Genomic DNA, 20,753 nt, shown 5'->3' on the forward strand with positions numbered 1-20,753 from the left:
AAATAAAATTGTCAAAAAAAAAAAAATAATGATAATAATTGCAAACCAAGTTTTCCCATACTCTATTCAATTGTAAAAATTGCTCATATTTGCGTAAGCTTACATTCTTTTGGCGCTATACTGAATTCTCACATTCCTTGCTCTGTTCAAGAGCATAAAACTTTTATTTAAAACACTTCAGTTTATTTAAAAGACTTCCAGTAAATTCAAAATTAATATTTCCAGGGGTCTAACACGATATAAATAAGCTTTCAGAAATCTTTTTCAGAAATCACTTTTAAAATAATAAGCTTATAATAAAATAAAGTAAGCTTAATAAAATAAGCTTTCAGAAATCTCAGAAATTACTTTTAAAGGGAGTTTAATCAAATTTTTTCTATTTATCACCTCAAAAAACGCAGACCAATCAATCTGTTTCCTTTCTTACATAAAAACACTGCCACAATATCTTAAAAACGTTATTTCTAAAAAACTATTTGGATCAATATTGTCAGAGTCTATTACCATAGTCAATTTCGGGAATACCTGTGCTGAAATGAGGTTAGGATAAATGTTGCTTTGTTACAAGAGGTTTGCAGGGCCAAAAGTAACACATACACAGAAAACTAGCTACATATGACGTGAAAGTGTAGTAGGTGGGTGTGTGTTATTAGGCAGCAAGAGCATGGGGCAGTAGGGTGGTTCCAGTAGAAGTGGCTAGAGATATTAAATAATTTTATTACAAAGAGGTTAAGATGAAGTGTGTGATCTAGGCCCACACTAGTGTAGTGCAGTCGATAATATAGGTAAGATTAACCTGTTTAATCTTAAGGGCGTGAAAATCCAAAGCCATTCTCCGCGGTTCGTCCAACATCTAGGCTGCAGCTCCTACTCTGTCCCTCTTTCATCGAGCTCTTCTTCATTACTAAAAATAATACAGACATTTTAATTATCTACTTTATTTAATTGAAAAAATTAATAACTACGTTAACACTGGATAAAAAAAGAAAAGAAAATGATGAAACAGACTGACCACAAACAAATTATTCATATTTCTTTTTCTCGCTAGAGAGAGTTACGGGGACTATATTAGGCAGACAGACGCGCATCGTGCTCAACCAAGTCCTTCACGCTTTCATTCACAGCCACCCACATTTAACTCATTCTGTTTATGCATTCCAAACTTATTCTTGAATAAATTGTGGTAAAATTAATTAATTACTGCTAATTCAATGTTCAACCTTAATAACGGCTAATATGCGCGTACAGATGCAAAAAAGAAGTTATTTATCCGATTGGTTATTGCTTAATTTGAAAAACATTTTTTTTGTATACAGAATTTTAGCGAAGTTTTTGTTTTCACTACTTGACTTGTAACTATTGAAAAATTAGAAAATTGGATAAATAATGTTTCCTTCATCCTTTTTATATTGATCCGCCGAGTGGGATCTATCAAAATGAAGCAAAAATTTTGAATGCTATTTTCCGCGACTTAAGCGACTTTTTTGATAACAGCTTTTCACCTCTAATGAAACCCATGCACTAATACTTTATTTTAAAATTTTCAAGTAAAATTTTTGGATGGTTCTGGGGAAGAATAACGTTAGACTTCCTTCTGTGCTTAGTAGATGACAAAATACGAGGGTCGTTTGAAAAGTCCGTGCAAAAATAAAAACTACTTAATTTTTTGGGGTAAACCTTTTTTATTTTTCAACATAGTCTCCTTTTAGGCTTATACACTTCGTCCAACGCTGCTCTAGTTTGTTGATCCCTTCCGAATAATAGGATTTGTCCAAGTCTGAGAAATAGCCATTCGTTTCTGCAATCACCTCCTCGTTTGAATAAAATCTTTTTCCCGCCAGCCATTTCTTCATATTGGGGAACAAATAGTAGTCCGAGGGAGCCAAGTCTGGAGAATAGGGGGGATGTGAAACGAGTTGGAACCCTATTTCCATTGCTGAGGTGTGAGCTGGTGCGTTGTCGTGATGGAAAAGGACTTTTTTGTGGGCCAATCGTGGGCGTTTTTTTGCAGTTCGGTTTTCAAACGGTCCAATAACGATGAATAATATGCACCTGTAATAGTTTTACCCTTTTCCAGATAGTCGATGAGGATTATTCCTTGCGAATCCCAAAAGACAGTCGCCATAATCTTTCCGGCCGGAGGAACGGTCTTCGCCTTTTTTGGCGCAGATTCCCCCTTGGTAACCCATTGTTTAGATTGTTCTTTGGTCTCAGGAGTGTAGTGATGTATCCATGTTTCATCCACAGTGACGAAACGACGCTTAAAGTCCTGCGGATTCTTCTGGAACAGCTGCAAACCGTTCTTGCAACACTTCACACGATTTGAAAATCACTCGACTTCCTCGATTCAAACGAATGCCAAACACAAAGAAATAGACCGATCTGGCTGAAACTTAGTGTGTGTTCTTCCAAGAGATGCTACTAACTAAACATAACCTCAATACGCGCCAGTAGTGCTATGTCTCTGACTTTGCACGGACTTTTCAAACGACCCTCGTAGAACTTTTGGGTTGCGATGGCGTGGACTTTTAGGCCAACTTCAACTTCAAACGTAAACTTTCTAGGAAATTACCACTATAGTGAAAGAATGGTTGTAAAATCTAAGCAGTATGAAAAAAAAGCAAACTGTAAATAGGTGATGCGTCTTTAAAAAATCTGTGATTTTCGGTATTTACTCAAAAATAACTGTATCGAATTTTGACAACTGTGTTTTTCAGGAGACATTTATCTGAAATATAGTCCTTTAAATTCTCAACACAAGTTAAATTAAAATAACCATTAAATAGAATTCTAGAACCGAAATTATATAAAAATAAAAAAAAGAAAGGCAACTGTTACAATTGCAAAAAAAAAATTACTTTCACCCATATTTTTTTCTTTTTTAATCACAATTTCTCAAAGTATATATTTCCGGTTCCGACTCAATCTACGTTCTAAGTAGAACGCTATCTTGCGCAATTTTAGGAAATGAAGAGTGAGGGCAAAAATTGGATAAAATTTTGGCTTTCTATAAATTATTTTAACGTTTCTTTTTTTTAACTTTAAAGCAATTGAGAAAGAAACTTAACAAATTTAACAGTACCCTCCACAATTCAATCTGCAGGGGTCCTACAAATAGACGTTAGTACTAAGGCTACAATTAGGTCATTGTAATGCTTATTCAGTCTACATCCGAACAACAGGTCCAAAGGTTCATCTGCGAATCGTTCAATATTGAAATATAAAGTTGATAATTGTTGTTGTAACTGATGAACTGTATGAATGCTAATACGGAATAGTTCATGAGGTCCATGTCTTACACTCATGAATTCCAATCACCTTAACTTTGTATAAAAAAGCAATAAAATAAAGGAAAACACGCTTTTACGAGCGTATATATAAGGATTCCAAGTTAACAAAATACTCTACCAACTACAAGCACACTTATATAATATACCACCAACGAAAATTTTGAAGAAACATTAAAGAATACGAGGGTCGTTTGAAAAGTCCGTGCAAAGTCAGAGAGATAGCACTACTGGCGCGTATCGAGGTTATGTTTAGTTAGTAGCATCTCTTGGAGGAACACACACCAAGTTTCAGCCAGATCGGTCTATTTCTTTGTGTTTGGCATTCGTTTGAATCGAGGAAGACGAGTGATTTTCAAAAAAATGGACGAAAAAGAATTTCGTGTGTTGATTAAACACTACTTTATGAAAGGCAAAACGCCTCAGGAGACTAAAGAGAAGCTTGATAAACATTATGGTGACTCTGCACCTTCGATTAGAACAGTTTATAAGTGGTTTCAAAATTTTCGGAGTGGCCATATGGGCACAAGTGACGCTGAACGTTCTGGACGCCCTGTTGAGGTTACTACTCCAGAAATCATTGATAAAATCCATGATATGGTGATGGATGACAGAAGAGTGAAGGTGTGTGAGATTGCTAGTGCTGTGGGCATCTCGAATGAACGGGTACATAATATTTTGCATCAACATTTGGACATGGCAAAGCTATCCGCAAGATGGGTGCCGCGATTGCTCACGCTTGACCAAAAACGAAATCGTGTGAAGTGTTGCAAGGACGGTTTGCAGCTGTTCCAGAAGAATCCGCAGGACTTTAAGCGTCGTTTCGTCACTGTGGATGAAACATGGATACATCACTACACTCTTGAGACCAAAGAACAATCTAAACAATGGGTTACCAAGGGGGAATCTGCGCCAAAAAAGGCGAAGACCGTTCCTTCGGCCGGAAAGATTATGGCGACTGTCTTTTGGGATTCGCAAGGAATAATCCTCATCGACTATCTGGAAAAGGGTAAAACTATTACAGGTGCATATTATTCATCGTTATTGGACCGTTTGAAAACCGAGCTGCAAGAAAAACGCCCACGATTGGCCCACAAAAAATTCCTTTTCCATCACGACAACGCACCAGCTCACACCTCAGCAGTTGTGGTCGCAAAATTAATGGAAATAGGGTTCCAACTCGTTTCACATCCCCCCTATTCTCCAGACTTGGCTCCCTCGGACTACTATTTGTTCCCCAATATGAAGAAATGGCTGGCGGGAAAAAGATTTTATTCAAACGAGGAGGTGATTGCAGAAACGAATGGCTATTTTTCAGACTTGGACAAATCCTATTATTCGGAAGGGATCAACAAACTAGAGCAGCGTTGGACGAAGTGTATAAGCCTAAAAGAAGACTATGTTGAAAAATAAAAAAGGTTTACCCCAAAAAATTAAGTAGTTTTTATTTTTGCACGGACTTTTCCAACGGCCCTCGTAAATTAAAGAAACTAAGAAATTAATCTTGTTAGTTTCCGCTTTCAATCCAAAATTCAATTCTTAACTTTAACACAAGGAACTTGTTTACAAAATATATCTGAATAAAATTAACTTAATAAAATAAAATCTTAAGAAAATCCACAAAAATAAACTGTAGAATTTCTTTTATTTAAGAAAAATGTTTAAGTCGGATATAGTGAAACGATTCGATTTTGTTTACCATCCAAAAAATGGAACAATCTTATAGAAGCTTCACGACGAGTAACTCTCTCCTTTCTGAGATTTCATTTATCTTTACAGTCAAATTTTACATCAAAGTTATTTATTTATTTTCTTCTCTATTTGGGAAAATTACATCTTGAGGAAATGATTGAATCAGATTCCTTTTTTATAACTTTAAATAATTACTGAAACCAAACTTGGCATGTAAATTATAATCTCTTTAGAATGTAACATAAGAGAAGAATTACAATAAATGTAATCATTTTAAAATGATAAAGGAAAAATGACAAGTGAGAGGAAATAAGAGAAGGCATAAGAACAGTCATAGCCCCATTAAGACCGTTAATCATCTGTCCCGAAAAAAAACTTTCTCCTCCGTCTACACATAAAGATATTCTTCACTGTGTCTTTTGTTGCGGAATTTAACCAATCGGTACTGGTTCGTTCGTCCTTTTGTACTGTACAATATCTTTAATAAGTTACGCAAGTGACACAGAAAGTAAGTTTCAATTGATTCAAAATACTGTTTTGAATCACACGCCGCACTTTCTCCTCTGGTAATTTTCACACTTTTAATAAAAGAATGTTCTAAATATAATATGATTTTAAAAAAAAAATAATAATGGTTATTTTCGATCTTTAAAGTACATTGATAAGGATGCTGTAGGCATAATGACCATAGCAGTTAAGTGCCTCACAAAAAAAAAAAAAAAAAAAAAAAAAAAAGATAAGGATGCTGTGCTTCTGACAAAGTAATGTTCCTTGCTAAAAATTGCACATTAAGTAACAAAGATTAAAATAAAATATTATTTAAATTAACAGAAATTGTTTTGATGTGGGACTATGAATAAAGTTGAGTCCAAGGTACAGTTCAATGTTTGAGGTTTGGATCGGGCCAATGCATTTTTATTCTAACATGTACATCAATAATATCACTTTTCTTAAACTCGACACCTTCATTCTACCACAACACGTGTGCCATCAAACTTATGAAATATCTTCTCTCTAATTATTGTTCCCTATCTATTCCGAAAGATCTTCTCCAAAAATTTTAAGGTCCACATTTCAATATATTGATGAGGAGAGTGCTTGAGGATTAACGCAATCCGGTCTTTGGAATAAGTTCTGATGACGACTCTATTGACGTATCGCTGGAGCAATTGTTTGGCTCCATGATCAATAAGATTTTTGTCACTGAAATCTGTAAAACCAATAGCTATAATAGATAGTTTACTGAAGGGAGTAACCACTAATAAATACTTTTAACTTGCAAAGTGTTGATAGCTCACGAAAACACTTATAAATGAGACATAAAACACAAACTCTCTATATGCATTGAGTAACCAAGTCGGTTCAAAAAAATGAAAAAGAAGGTTACATTAAAGTAGTATTTGCCTACTTTATAAGTGTCAAGTCAATCCAAGGTTGGTACAATATAACATAAAGTGATATAACATAACAGTTACTCACAAATTAACTGAGTTATATAGCCTTACGTTAGATCCTTCTAATCCAGAAACGTCCGACAAAACGAGGATACACCAGAGTGGTATAGCAAAGGTGAAAAAGAAGTAGCACAAATTACTTACTTCACTAATATGGAGTTGTGTAGTAGATAGATTGACAAAATAATAGACTAATACTAAATAGGTTACATGTAATGAGGTAAAAAATAAGTTGAATATGAGTGTAGGATGGTCCTATAGAAGTCTAGTGAGTCGTCAACATGGTTGAATGAAAGTGTAAGGGTGGATCTATCTTGGTTTAATGAGTAAGCTTGTGAAGTCCAAGTCTGTAAAAATTAATCGAAAAGTTTTTATTGGAGATACTCAGAAAGGTGGTCTCGCCAAAACGTGGTTCGAACCAATAGTTGGAAAGTTATATAGTGAGTGAATAAATCAATTTCATTAACGATTGAAATTAAATTAATTCGGTGATTAAAATTAAAGTTCAATTAAATTCTCAGATTTAAAAATTTGTTTGATTAAATTGAGTAACGATTAAATTTGAAATTTAGTTCACTAATTAAATGTAATATGATTAAAAGTAAGATTAACTTAGCCCATTAACTTCTGATTAATATTTTAAAAAAATTAATAATTAAATTGTATTTTTAATAAGTTCCCATCTCTGACTGGCACTATAGCTAAGTACATATATTTCCATATTCATATTCCCAATTTATTTCGTGTGATGGAATTGGTATGGGTTAAGATATTCATAACCATAGACATTGGAAGAAGTGGCTATCGCCACTGCTTAAAAATGTAGATTGCTATGAGTGTCAGTATGTGACATTTGCTATGAGTGTCAGTATGTGACAATTCATTAAATTAAAGTTGTTACTCCTTAGTTTAAATTGAGTATATAAATATTGCTTATTAAAATCGTCTTTAGTACATATTAAAGACGACAAGAAAAAGATAAAAATAGCTACCATTATAAGTTTACAGAAATTGTAGAACTACTTTGTTAAAAAGAAAAATAAGTAAGAAAATAGCCACAAGAATAAATTCCAGTACTTTTCAATTAAAAGTAGGATTGGAGAAGGACACTGAAGAATAAAACAGTAATCAATCTTGTTAGTACTAAGCTACTTTTAGTATGTAACTTTCTTGTTAAGTAATTACAACAATAGGAGAGAAAACGGATCTGTTTTTTCTCTCTTCCCTTACTATTTGTAGCGTGCAGAACTAAAAATAGCTTTTAAAAAAGAGAAAATGTAATGTTTTATTAATAATGCTGTAAAGAAAGAAAACTATTTTTACCCAATTACATATATAGAAAGGAGAATAGATTAAAGTCAATTAATTAAATTTATCAGACCGATAACAGAATTGTTATTAAGTACTTAGAGAATCTTCAATTATAATATACATAAGTATACAATACATATACCTCTGTATGTGTGTAGTCACACTTATAATTTCACACTCTGTAATTCATTATTCCCTCTCAGTAAATGATATTAATTTTGATTTTAGAGGTAACAAAGAACCTGTTGATAATTTTTTTTTTCTCTTCGTACGGCTGTTACAGGTTTCCTAGATTTAGATAAAAAAAACAATTGGCAAAAGGTCAGTGAATGAACTAATAATCTTAATGAGGAAAAATCTACTTGTTATTCTGGCACAATGGTTTCTGTTATAAATCCGAACCGTGCGATTACCTCCTCAATGATGAAAAGGTAATTTGTTAATAAGGTAGTAGATACAAAGATGTTAATAAAAAGAATAAATAAAAAAGTACAATAAATAAATACATTTTTGGTATAATACCTCTAATAACCGCATCGCTTTCGTGTAAAAAACTGATTTAAACGCTTCATTTAAAAACTTGAAAAGACCATAATAACTTGACGTTAGGAATAGTTCGATATTTTATTGTGGCCTTCCATGTGCTAATATCTAAAGAAACTGTATACACATGTCTCTTGTTTCCATTTAAAAGTAGACCTAAAAATTTCTTTAAGATGGGCTCAGAGACTTAAAGAGTAATAGCTTTCGATCTAATTCAGTCAGTATGAATTTGAACGAAATTCACTTTGACAATAATAAAATGTTCTCTATAATATTACTTAAACCATTGGATTTAGAAAAAGTTTCAAACCAAAGTGATAGTCCTAACATAAGTTTTTTTTTTTTAAATTCAAATGTAATCCCTGCAATTTTCAAAAACACAGAAAACTGGTAAAAAGCCGTTTTGGATAGGCACATACTTCCAAAATACCAAATATGGTCACATACTCCAAAGTGGTTTGAAGAAAATAGTGTGGTACGTTTTAGGGAAAACTAAACGAACTGAATATCTGTTCAGAGATTTGACTCTCTGAAAAGTGAGGTAACCGTAAATTATGTGATTGTGTCGAAACGGATTTCATTTTGTTAAATTAATGACAAGATAAACGACGTAATACAGTGCCTATCGAGAATATGTATCACTGAAGGAACAAACAGGACAGAACCAACATGATAAACCTTTAACATCATTAATACTCTATAATGAATAATGGTTACGACATAATCAAAACAAAGTAAATAGAATTAGTAACAATAATCAGAATAGTTATGCCATCAGGGAAATCCTAAAGAGAATAACGTTGTTATGTAATAAATATAGACAATAATAAATTTGTAATATAAATTTAATTACTTGAAAAAGAAATCACTAACAACATACCAGGAACCATGTTCATACTTCTTTGCACTATGACAGTTGATTGTCTATTGTGATGCAGTAACTTGAATCCTCCAGTTAGTGTAACAATCGCACGGCATGGCATGGTGGTCACGTACAATGGAGAGAGTTTATAAAAAACGATAAGAGAAGTGAATGTGATAGTCTAAATATATATTTATATATTATATGTGTGTGTGAGTAGGCGAAAGTGACATTCATCATCATAGAAGAGTACTAGTCCTTATTTATAAACATACAGTATAAAAGAGTTTTCCAATAGCTAGAGGAGAATACAAGAATGCGTAAAAGACAGAAAAATTTCACCTAGAGAAAGATAATTGGAGAAATATCAGTTCGAAAAGTAATGACAACTAAAGTGAATCGAGAGAATGTATGTGATGGTATCGTTTTAAATTTTAACCTAAATTCTCAAAGAAACACTGTTCTTTCACTTCATTCTAGAAAGTGAGCTCACTTTAAGATAATAAAAAAAGGTATTTCATTCTATTAAGTAGATTAAACTTAATTGTTTAAATAGAGGAAAAAAAGAAATAGTGGCTACTTAGGAAACTCTAATTTAAGTATCTCGATGAAACAATTAACAGCCCTAGAGAGTTTTTCATTAACAATTAATTAGTAGAAATATATATACAACTTTCTCGTAATCCAGGCAAAAGAAAGACAGCTGTGTTAAAGTAAGGCAGTATGATTTTTCGCACTAGATGTTTTAAAAAGTGAATTTAATTTTTGTCTACAACAATCGGAGTTATTTAAATAATATTTACAAATGATTAACTACTCAATCCTTTTTTCTAATACAAAAAAATTACTCTAACATTCTAACGCTAATTACTAAAACTTTAATCTCAGTTAAATAATTTTAAGACAAAAAACTGAGTAGCTGACATTAAACAATAATGAGGCAATTAATTTGGGATATATGTCAGACACGTTCAAACAAGATAACAGTCTCAGACACTCTCCGTTTTCTTTTTTGTCATTATTTGTTTTTATCTCCTTATTTACTTAGAAGTACATATCTCATTAAAAGAACTAATTTCCAAGTAATAAAGTTTTCTTGCTGAGAATGAATAGCTACAGCAAATTTAATAATAAGCTAGGGCGAGTATGAGAATGACAAGAGTTTCATCAATTAGTTTCAATTAAAAGATCAATAGTTTTAATGAGATAATTTAAAAAACTGATCGTCTTCCCCCCCAAAAAAAGTTTCTAAATCGTGTTGAACATCAATAATGAATGTATTGGAATACGAAATAAGGATCCTAATGCTATGGTAGTAAACTCAATCTCTTTTACCGATTGACAACATAAGATCAAGATCTTTCAAGATCCTCTGACTCAATGTAATTGTTAATGATTTTTTTTCTTTATAAGATTCAATAAGTCTCTTATATTTAATGACTAAGGAACTTGATCATCTTTTAATGATTCCATTCCCTCCATGAACTGTACCTTTCCAGAGGTGGGGACAACAAGAACAGAGACGGTCAATATTTACAATCATGCATGTTCTTAACAGTTTGCTTAAGAAATTTAGGATCTTTAAATACCGCTAGTTTAGGATTAATTCATAACAGTGTCCTTGTACACTAATCTTAACCCATCATCTTTCATTTCATCTAAATATTGAAAGCATTGCAAGATTTTCTGGCGTCGTCTTCTTTGTTCGAGCCTGTTTGTTTCTCAAAAACTTAGTGAATGCTTTAATTTAAGCGCACTTTAAAGAGAACCTTTTATGTAGCTAACAACTTTTACAAGCGATATTTTACGTTTAAATAGTCCTTGTTTTTTAGACTATTTCTTTAAAAAAATAACTTAAATGCTCACTTTTTAACTATCTTAATGACAAAATTATCTTTCAGGATGGAAAATTTAATATTAAATTAATGCAATATGAATGTGCAAATCTAAGCTTAAAAGTTTACTTAATTGCTATTCATAATAAAAAGTTTTTTAATGTTATAAAAAAATGCGAAACGACAATACTTTTCACACAATTAAAAAAACTCACTTCATCTACAAGCTAAGCATTCTACAGACCCAGAGACAAAGAACCACACACATATTTCAATAAAAATGGTTTAACCACCGTTTCATTGATCATGTTTACATCACAAAAGTGCCTGATATTCGATCCAATACCTAAAATAACTAGAAAAAATAAAGAGAAAAAAATAGGTCCACTTTTATACATATTGCGGAAGACTATTAAAACAAGGTATATCTTCACTCACCAATAATAGTCTCCAAATGGAAGGGATTAGCTCACTTATTAGTGAACTGGATTCTCAGACCTGAAAGACGTGTTCGAATCCAGAAGTTTGTCCTTAGATTGTCACTACCTAGGGGCTCATATAGTTCACAGAGATAGACAGTGTTGTCTTCTCCAAAATAACAGAAATATTGGGAGAGTAATAAAAAAAGAAATAGAAAGAAACGAAGGAAAACTTTTTGCCCCTGACAATTTGTCTTACCCTTTGCAGTTAACGCTAATATCTGGAGGCTAATATCACGCTGAAGACTACTTAAATCGAACTATGAGTTAATATCTGTTGCCTTATGTTAATTGTATGAGACTATACTGCCAATACTATAAGTTTATATATTTACGAAAACGTAGAAGCCTTATTTTTTTATAATTACCATTTATGAATCAAAGAAAGCCATCATTGATGAGATAGTTATAGACGGGTGTCGGGAGGATGTAAAAAGGAAGGATGTAGAAAGAAGAAAACAAGATACTTGGTTGAGGATATGGCTGTAGAAGAGAAAGCAGTCATACTAGAAGCTTCCAGTTCTCTCTCAAGAGAGTGCAGTGAACCGACCGGGCGGCCCTAGAGCGGGAGGTAGGCTCCCAACTCACTAGGTCACTAGGCCTGACAACATACACTTGTCTGCCAGTATAAACGTAGCCACTTATGGTTGGGGATATCACAAGGTGCGCCGCTCTAAAGCTCTTCCTCTCTAATAACATAACAATCACCAGCCACTCCCTTACATAGTTATACTAATAAACCATAAAAACTAGAAAACATCATGTTTACATTCATTTATAGTTTAACAAAAATTTCTTTTATAATACACTTACGCCAATTTTAATAGCACTGCTAGATAATTTTGAAGCATGGCCCTTATTATTTCTCTAAAGTTCTCTTGAAAAAAACTACTCTTGGTTGAGACTTCTGTTTTCAAGATCATGTTTTTCGACTCAGTCATCTGATCATCTGAAAAATATGCAAGAGAATCTTTAATTCAAACAGTGGAAATTACTTTCATGTAACGGCCCTCTCTAATGAAAACAATAAATATTATCGGTAATTTTCCCCAAGATTTGTTGGTATTTTCGTTTCAATTTTGAAATTTATTGGACAGTAACTCTTGAAGAAAAAGTTTATTCTTGAGGATTAGAAGAAGAGAATCTTTAAAATATTAATCCAAAGATAAGATAAAATAATTAAATAAATTGATAAAATGCTACATTGCTTTCTCATCGGCTGTTTCACAGTACAGCTGTTTTTAACTAATTTTTGGAAAAGAATACTAGAATAGGAAAGCAATAGGTTGTTTTTTCTTCTTCTTTTTAAAAAATTATAAAAGAAGATAAAGCTTTCACTTGCAATAATAATAACTACTTTACGATATAAAGTAATCGATTTAAATGAAGTAAAAGTAAAGAAATGTTTTATAGAAGTTCTTTTCAATAGAAAATATACTGATTAGAATTGATTACAATCACTGAACCAATTTTGGGATTAAATTGTACTTTTTTATAATTGCAAATTAGGCCCTTGCTATTAGTTGATCTGGGAAGTGAAACTTTATAGCATTCGCTCCCACCGAAATAGACATCTTGAAGCTCCATTTTGTTTTATTGATGATAAAAACTTCTCACCGAGTATTGCCAATTATTGCACAAGTTTCTGATAAGACCTATATTGATTTATGCAGCTCCTTGTTGGAGTATAACTTGCGAGACTAACTTAAAGAAATTGCAAAGAATACAAAACAATTATAAGATTTGCCTGATGCTACATCTATTGCTAATTTGCACTAAATTATAGGCGTGCAATATGTGAGTATGTGAATAACTTATTGAAGGAAATATCTTTCAAAACGCCTCGCTTAACATAAATCTTCTAATTAGTATTATAGCTAATTATGTGATAAAGAGCTCCAAAAACATAAATGAATAAAAACATTTTTTTTTTTCGTTTACCAACAAAAGTTTGTACAATTAGAGCTGGATATCTGTTTTCCCAACAGAATAACTAGAATTTCAAGAAAATAAATTAAGAGACAATGGGAAGAGGATTAGAAGAAATAATCTGGTGCTCTTACAACCAATTATTATTGTATATATCTAAATTTACGCTAAATAAATATTATTATTTAAGACAATTATTTACTCTAAGAACTCAGGAGGTGAATATCAGAGAAGATACCGGTTAGTTACTTACAAAAATATACATAGGCTCTTGAATTAGATTAAAAAGATGAATCCTGATGATTTTCAGGCTGCAAGTATGCAACATGGCTTTGGTCCAGAATTATTTGAGAAGTTATAGAACTGTACGGAGAATAATATGTTAGGCACTAAGGGCGGAAGATTAAGATAAATGGAGCGAGTGCACATAAGGTCTGAAGTTATTCCTGCAAGAACATCTCGGGATACAGAAAGCATGTGGGAGATTCCGAAAGGCAAGGACCCTTCAGTAAACTGAGAGCGAGATAGGGACAAAAACTTATCTAGAAATCCTAATTATCAATTGCTGCTCAAACAAGTTCTCTAGGATGGTCTAAAATGTTTTCTTTATCTCAAAGTTTGCTTCAAAGATTTCTTTTAAACGAAGAACTCATGGACCAAGGAAATAACAGAGTCTACTACTTAAGGAAATAAATTTTTAGGAACAGGAAATCCATTTACAATTTTTTTTTAAAAAAAAATCGATATAAGATACAACCAATTCCATTTTCCGGATCATTAAGTGGTGAAAAACTTGAATAAAAAAAATAATAAAATGTTTGAATTGACTATATTTTTTCCAGTTAATCCGATAACGGTTCCAATTATTCCAATAACATTATCAAAACTACAACCCATCACTTTTATTTAAAATAATATTTACATCAAGGCTTCCTGAGCCATATTGCAAATGGGTGAACTGTATGGTGTCATTATACCATCAGTTTATTCAAAAAACGTGCACCAAAGCACAAACGTGCTCGGAAAGTCACGTTTTGATTTTTCCTTCTCATGTAAAAATAACACGATATGCAGATGTGTTATGTGACTAGTACTTCTGCGACAGAAACGATACAATCCTTGTTTCCGATGAATATCAGTTACATAAAATGCCTTAATGAAACTGATCCTTGTCCACTTTACCCGTACTGGATACTTCTATCATTATTATTATTATTTTTGTTAACCCAGTTAACGTGTGTGTCCAATCAGACAAGAGTTGTTGCACCACATCGTATCAGAGAATGATTCGTTACTAGGATAAATTCAAACAAAGATAAATGGCTGTGGGGAACTGCGACAATAAGAAAAATCCAAAAAAATGTATAATATTTAGAGGAATGATTACTTTAAAACCAATTTACTGCCTGCCATCTGTTATGACTAACAATAACAATTGTTCTTTGAAACCTTTCGTGTCAGTTTATACTTTGCAAATGGTGGAATGAATGTAAAAGTAAACGTGTGTAAAATTCAAATAATAGCACACTTCTTGTTTAGGGTCCATTCTTATTGTATACTTGTTGGGCTGCCAATTAGGCTTCTTCACTTTCCTCTGTAAGAAGCTATACTGCTAAACTTCTGTTTCAGTGTATGATTTTAAAGGACGAATAGAATTTTTAATAAACATAAACGTGTAACAAGCAATTTTAATGAAATTTTGAAATCACAAACCAACGTGAAAAGCGTGTACGATATATGTTATATGTAAATAATACCTGCTCAATTGAACATTTCAGTTCTTCATACAACTGATCTCTTCTTGTTACTCCTTCTGGCCAACAATTTACATCCAGCAACGTAGAATGGATCTTTTCTGAATGATTTCTGGCCAGTTGAACACTTTCGGCCATTAAGGAAAAGAATTATAGTATGTAACTGAGTAGACTCTGCAGCTGTGACTGACTTATCTGTAACAGCAAATGTATAAAATAGGAAAATTTAGGAATTTTGCTTTAATAAACAAATCAGTTTTCTCCGTTTAATTAAACTTATTATTTCAATGGACTTCTTTTATTGAAGAATGTCTAAGGAATAATACATTATTAGTGTACCTCAAATTTGTCTGATTTTATACGTTTCATTTTAATCTACTCCTTCTAAAAAGATAAAAATCTACAGGAAGTAGTAAGTACTGTTTTCTACGAGAATACAAATTCTTGAATCCCTGAACATTATTAAAATATCTACTGTAAGTAAAACTTTAAAAGTTGAAAGTAAATTCGTTTATTACATGAGTTGGTGGAAAGAATTGTGTGTTCGCACCACATTATTTTTTAATTTAATAATAATAATTCGGCAATTGCAGATTTACATCTACTTTGTAAATAAGCCGATAAAACGAAGAAACAATGAAAAAAGAAACAAATCAGAATTTGTTTATATAAAATCCCCGAAATGAGTTGAAGTTTGGAATTTTAATTATCACTGATTGGTTTAATGAAAGATCATTAGCAAGGTCGTACAAAAAAAGAAAGATGGTTACAAAAGAAGACGAAAATAGAAAGAGAAAAGATGAAAAAAAAAACTGTGGGCAATAAAGGTGAAGCGTGCGGTGGAAGGGGGGATGAAGGAGGAAGTGAGTGAAAGTCGCCCACTATCTGAACCGCTAACTGGGTCACCGGTGGTGGCTGTTGCAGAGCGCCCCGGCGTCCAAACATGCTCCAAGCTCACAGTCTGTCAACACCACTTTTACTATGTATACCTTAATGAAATAACCATACTCCTCTATTCATGCTGTAAACTTGTCAGTCTATCATATTAATTTTTGTTTTGCCTTGGTTTTAATTCATATAGAAATGGTGGTTTCAGTTTTTATCAGTGTTTGTGTATTGTTACAGAAACAAGGAGGGAAAACGAACAATCCAGTTGGAACTTTGAAACACGAGCGGCTTGGAAAGTCCATCGTAGTGAACTTTAACCCGTTAATGCCGTCCAGTTGTACCCAACATGCGCCCATCTAGATACATCAAATTGGCATCACAATTTGCTACCTTCTTACTTATTATTTCTCTACAGGTAATAACTCGCATATATCTATAGTTTCATACACAACCCATAATTAATAGATTTATAAAAACATTACCAACAATAAATATGGATATCGTTCAAAACCGCATACCGCCCAAGGCGAATGGTTTTTCTAACTATGCCCCCTGCCAGCTGAAATCGTTAATTTGTATTCTTTGTTTTTTTGATGTTTGCCTTTTCTCCAGAACAAAAAAACAGCTGCCTCTTGTACACCCATTTGTTCTTCACAACAATAACAACCCTTTTTCTGACCGTCTCAGAACTCTTTTTGTGGTCTGATCATTTGGTGTAGTTTGGTGTTCGATAAAAAATAGTCTGGAGCAGCCTCTGAGGGCGGCGCCTCTCACGGAATCTAATTACTCTCCATCGAGTAGGTTTTACCTGTCTGTACTGACTCGTTCCCGTCTGCTAGTGTCTACTTCATTTAGACCGTCTTGAACCATCTTGTTTTAGATCTAGTAAACATTGTCTAAAAGAAAAGAATTACTTTTGCTTCCAATATACAGTCAAAAATAGACCATAAATCTAATGTTACTTTTATTTATCTTGTGCTACAACAATTAGAAGAGGTTAAGACAAATTTAGAGAGTATAGTAGCAATACCGATTTACTCACTTATTAGAAAGAAAAAAGAAGCATTTCAGATTCTTTTGCAAATGAATGAATTCCACAATGAATATATCTCAATAAATGCAAAAGATGATTTTGTTGTTTATTCACCTTTAAGCAACTTCAAAATAAGCGAGTCCACTGATAGCTTTACTGCCGTAGAGAGACGAGTTTTGGAGGAAGTTTAACCAGCACAAAATAAACCGTAGAATATTTGTCATTAGGTAATGTTAATTTTAGCTGCCGTATTTCTTGAATTGTTAGAATTACAAGAGAAGACAAGGGTGTTGCGTAGGAGAAGTGAATTGAACCGAGAACATGGTGGATCAGACTGCTTGTCCTAACATTTGTTTTTATTTCAGATAATGGTCAATGACATAGAGAGCACTCTGTGTTTGTGGAGGTTAATTACCTTAGATTTTTATTCCCCTTAAATTAAATAAAAATTTAAGAGTAAGTTGTAGCGAGATTTTTTTACTTATTCTAAACATTAAAACTGTTTCGATCGAAATTACTTTTTCAAGTGAGATTTAAATGCAAAAGTGTTGAAATAGATGGTAAGAAAATTGTAAACAAATAATCTTTGGAAGCTCAATATTAATTTTTTTACTTAGATTCTTTTAGATACCGTCATATAACTTTCACCGGAAAATTAGTTTTTACCAGCAGTTCGTTTTAGTTTTCCCAATTCTCTTGAAAACAATTCCAATGCTTATTTTTAACGTGGTACATCAACAGCAAACTTTAGACCTACTCACTTTATTTTTATTTTGTATTGACTGTTGAGAGTTATGAAATAAGTATTTTTTTCTTTCTCAGAAAATAATTTAAATTTTCTTATGGAAACTGGATTTTCTTCAAACTTGTTCTTCGCTCACGTGTTTGACTGACCATTCATTTTTAGTTAAAACATTTTTTCAGCATTTTTGTTTGGCTATCAGATCATGCACATTAGCCATTGCTGAATGGTTATGAATAGTTAAATGTTATGGTGATTTCTATGTTATATTTTATTTGTTAGCAAATATACTATATTGTAATGGCATGTACCACTGAATTGTGCGTTCATTGGAATTTCAATGTTATTGTGCTCTTCAGAGTTCGTCACAGACACTTCTGGACATTCGACATTCTAAAAGATCAGTATGGAGTTCGTAGATCCTCTCCCAGTACGCACACGGCTGCCTCTTTACCACTCCTGTTCTGTAGGTGGCAAGTGATTTAGTTCAGCCGTTATCGCATTACAATTGTAAAAAAAAAAAGTCTGACATAACTTACTTTAGAAGATCATGGTCTCTGAGGAATTAGCGATTGAATTGTTGCATAGAAGCATCCTTTGAATAGTTTAATCAATTTGTTTTTTGTACTGCCATTCTAATACGACTTCTGATTTTAGCTCCTGTAGAGCAAGTATGGTTCTTGCCAAATTTTCTCCTTTATTCTGCTGAGATCTGGAAAACTTGTTTTGTGTGACATCTAGATTATCTCAAAGAAGTTTTTACGGGGATGCCTAGGTTTTGCTAGTTATCGCTTAAGTTTTACTGATATCTGGGAGAATTGCTATCTGATTTTCTACAACAATCTTACTCTCAGTCTCATTCTTAAGTGCCTTTAAAAAGTATTATACATTGAGGCGAAAATATTGAAGATGGTAGTGTCTTTTTTTTTTTGGTCTCAGTTGTTATAAAAAGCAATCTTCACCCTTTTAAATTCGCTGTGGTTTTCTACCTGGAGAGTTTGTAAAGCATCGTGTTAACTTTTTTAACACTGAAAAAAAGCTGAGAATGTAATGTTCGTCGATTCGCTAGAAACTGATCGTACAATTCTACTCGTATATTCTGTGTTGGAAAGTTTTTATTCATGGAAATACGTAAGTTTTCTGATAATTTTTGGAAGAAAGGTTGTGTTGACGCTAAAGCATTGTACAAGAAGGGGAGTAGTCCTCAAGTTATTTTTATTTTGATGTTAAAAAAAACTATGAATGTAAATGTGAACACTGGGTGGTCTGCAAGAATATCGCACACAACATATATAATACCATTTAGGAACTTTTAGCAGCGTTTTCTTAATAAATGGGTCAATTTTGGAATTTATGCTATTCAAAAATTTGTTTTATTATGTCTTTAAAGTTAACTCCTATACATTTTATTTTGGGTTAATCGTTTAAAAAAACCATGACTGCAATTGGTATTATTCTTTTCTTTCTACTAAATTCTCATAATTGTATCTTATTTTCTGCAGACTTAGGTACTAAACAATTATAAATATCTGTATGAGAACATTAAAACCTAAAACAAAACTAAACAGCAAGTTAGAAAACGAATTACCTTCCTAAGAACTCCATAACATCAATTTCTTAGAGAGAGAGAATAAAAATAATTCTATCTTTTCTTCTGGATATCACGAGAACTTAAACAAACAACAAAGCATTACTACACGCTTCTGTTTTATCCTCTTTTTGTACCGAATAACCACAGCAACATTCCGGTTAACTGATTTTTTTTGCAAGCACGGAAAGAAGTATTACCATCAAGACAATACTGCGGGCAAAAACGATCATTACTCAGAACTGGTTTAGTAACCAGGCTTAGAGAAACATAAGAACTCCTATCAATTTTCACGAAAAACGACTTTAGCTTGATAAGATTAGTTGTAAGTCTCAAGAAAGAAAATAATAATAGCCAACACACAGGGAATGGATTAGCTACGCGGTAGCGTACTGGACTCCCACGCGGAGGTCCCGGGTTCGAATCCAGCTGCTGACCCTTAGATTTTTTCTTCCTAGGAGCTTCTTACAGCTCACTGTCCGGTGATGTACAGTGTTGTCTGTAACGAGAGTACACTGTCCGGAGGCCGGCAGTGCACTGAAAAAAGCTCTGGGCGCCAATAACCTTAGATGTTGACGCGCCTTAAATTAAAAAAAAAAAAAAAATAGCCAACACCTTCGTAGGTGTCTAAAGTAGATAAATAACTTCATTATTTCTGTTCAAATCTTTACTACTTTTTGATCGTTCCATTAGTAAATTTCTTTAAAGGCTGCTAGCAAGACTGCTAATAGAAAAAGAAAATCTAAAGGTCAGGCACTTACTAAATGTGCGGAATGTACGTTTTTCACGCGAAAGGTTCACGGTTAACTGTCAGCTGGCAATGTATGAAGATTTTTCTGTTTTAATTGAAAAATTAACTCAATCAGATATGAATAGTGATACAGTTTTGGTTTTTCCTCGCACCGTGCAGTGTGATCTTGCAAGAGATAGATCTCTTGGCTCACAAATTTTTGAGAGTGGTTCGGTCAATCTACAGCAACTCTCTTTCGTTTAGCAAATTATGGAAATGAGATTATGAACCCTAATATTTGCACACGGATGAGACTGAATAAAAAGAGAAGAAAAAAAAATTGTCACGTTGGGAAAGTAATCTGATGTGACATACTCTAATTACATGTAAGTTGAAACCCACCAGGCGTACAATATCCTGGATTAACGGCTAAACTCTCTCTCTGTTTAAGCTCTCTCCTCATAACGCCTAAATATTAAAAAGAAAAAAAATAACTGAAGGAGTAAATTTTGTGCGGGCAATCGAATGCATTGTCACTAAATGATTAGTGGAAATCAATTCAACCTATTCTAGATTAATCCATTGTATGTTAATCACATTGAGGGTTCATTAATACAAAACAATCT

The 20,753-nt window shown here is 32.9% G+C and overlaps 1 protein-coding gene across 4 annotated transcripts in view; it reads left to right on the forward strand.

The window, feature by feature from the left end:
- dyl (transmembrane protein dusky-like) overlaps window positions 1-20,753 on the forward strand; it is a 42,355-nt gene that overhangs the window by 11,566 nt on the left and 10,036 nt on the right. For 2 of the 4 annotated variants that reach the window (XM_074135277.1, XM_074135276.1), the window contains exon 2: window positions 16,272-16,449. In XM_074135277.1, coding sequence (XP_073991378.1) covers window positions 16,381-16,449 — 69 coding nt within the window. In that variant the 5' untranslated portion in view covers window positions 16,272-16,380. Of the gene's footprint in view, window positions 1-16,043; window positions 16,178-16,271; window positions 16,450-20,753 lie in introns of those variants that run through there. The other 2 variants (XM_074135275.1, XM_074135278.1) reach the window with 2 other exon arrangements.

Source organism: Rhodnius prolixus, unplaced genomic scaffold (genome assembly GCF_049639745.1).
Source record: "Rhodnius prolixus isolate KJV_2025 unplaced genomic scaffold, Rpr scaffold_5, whole genome shotgun sequence".
Taxonomy (NCBI): Eukaryota; Metazoa; Arthropoda; class Insecta; order Hemiptera; family Reduviidae; genus Rhodnius; species Rhodnius prolixus.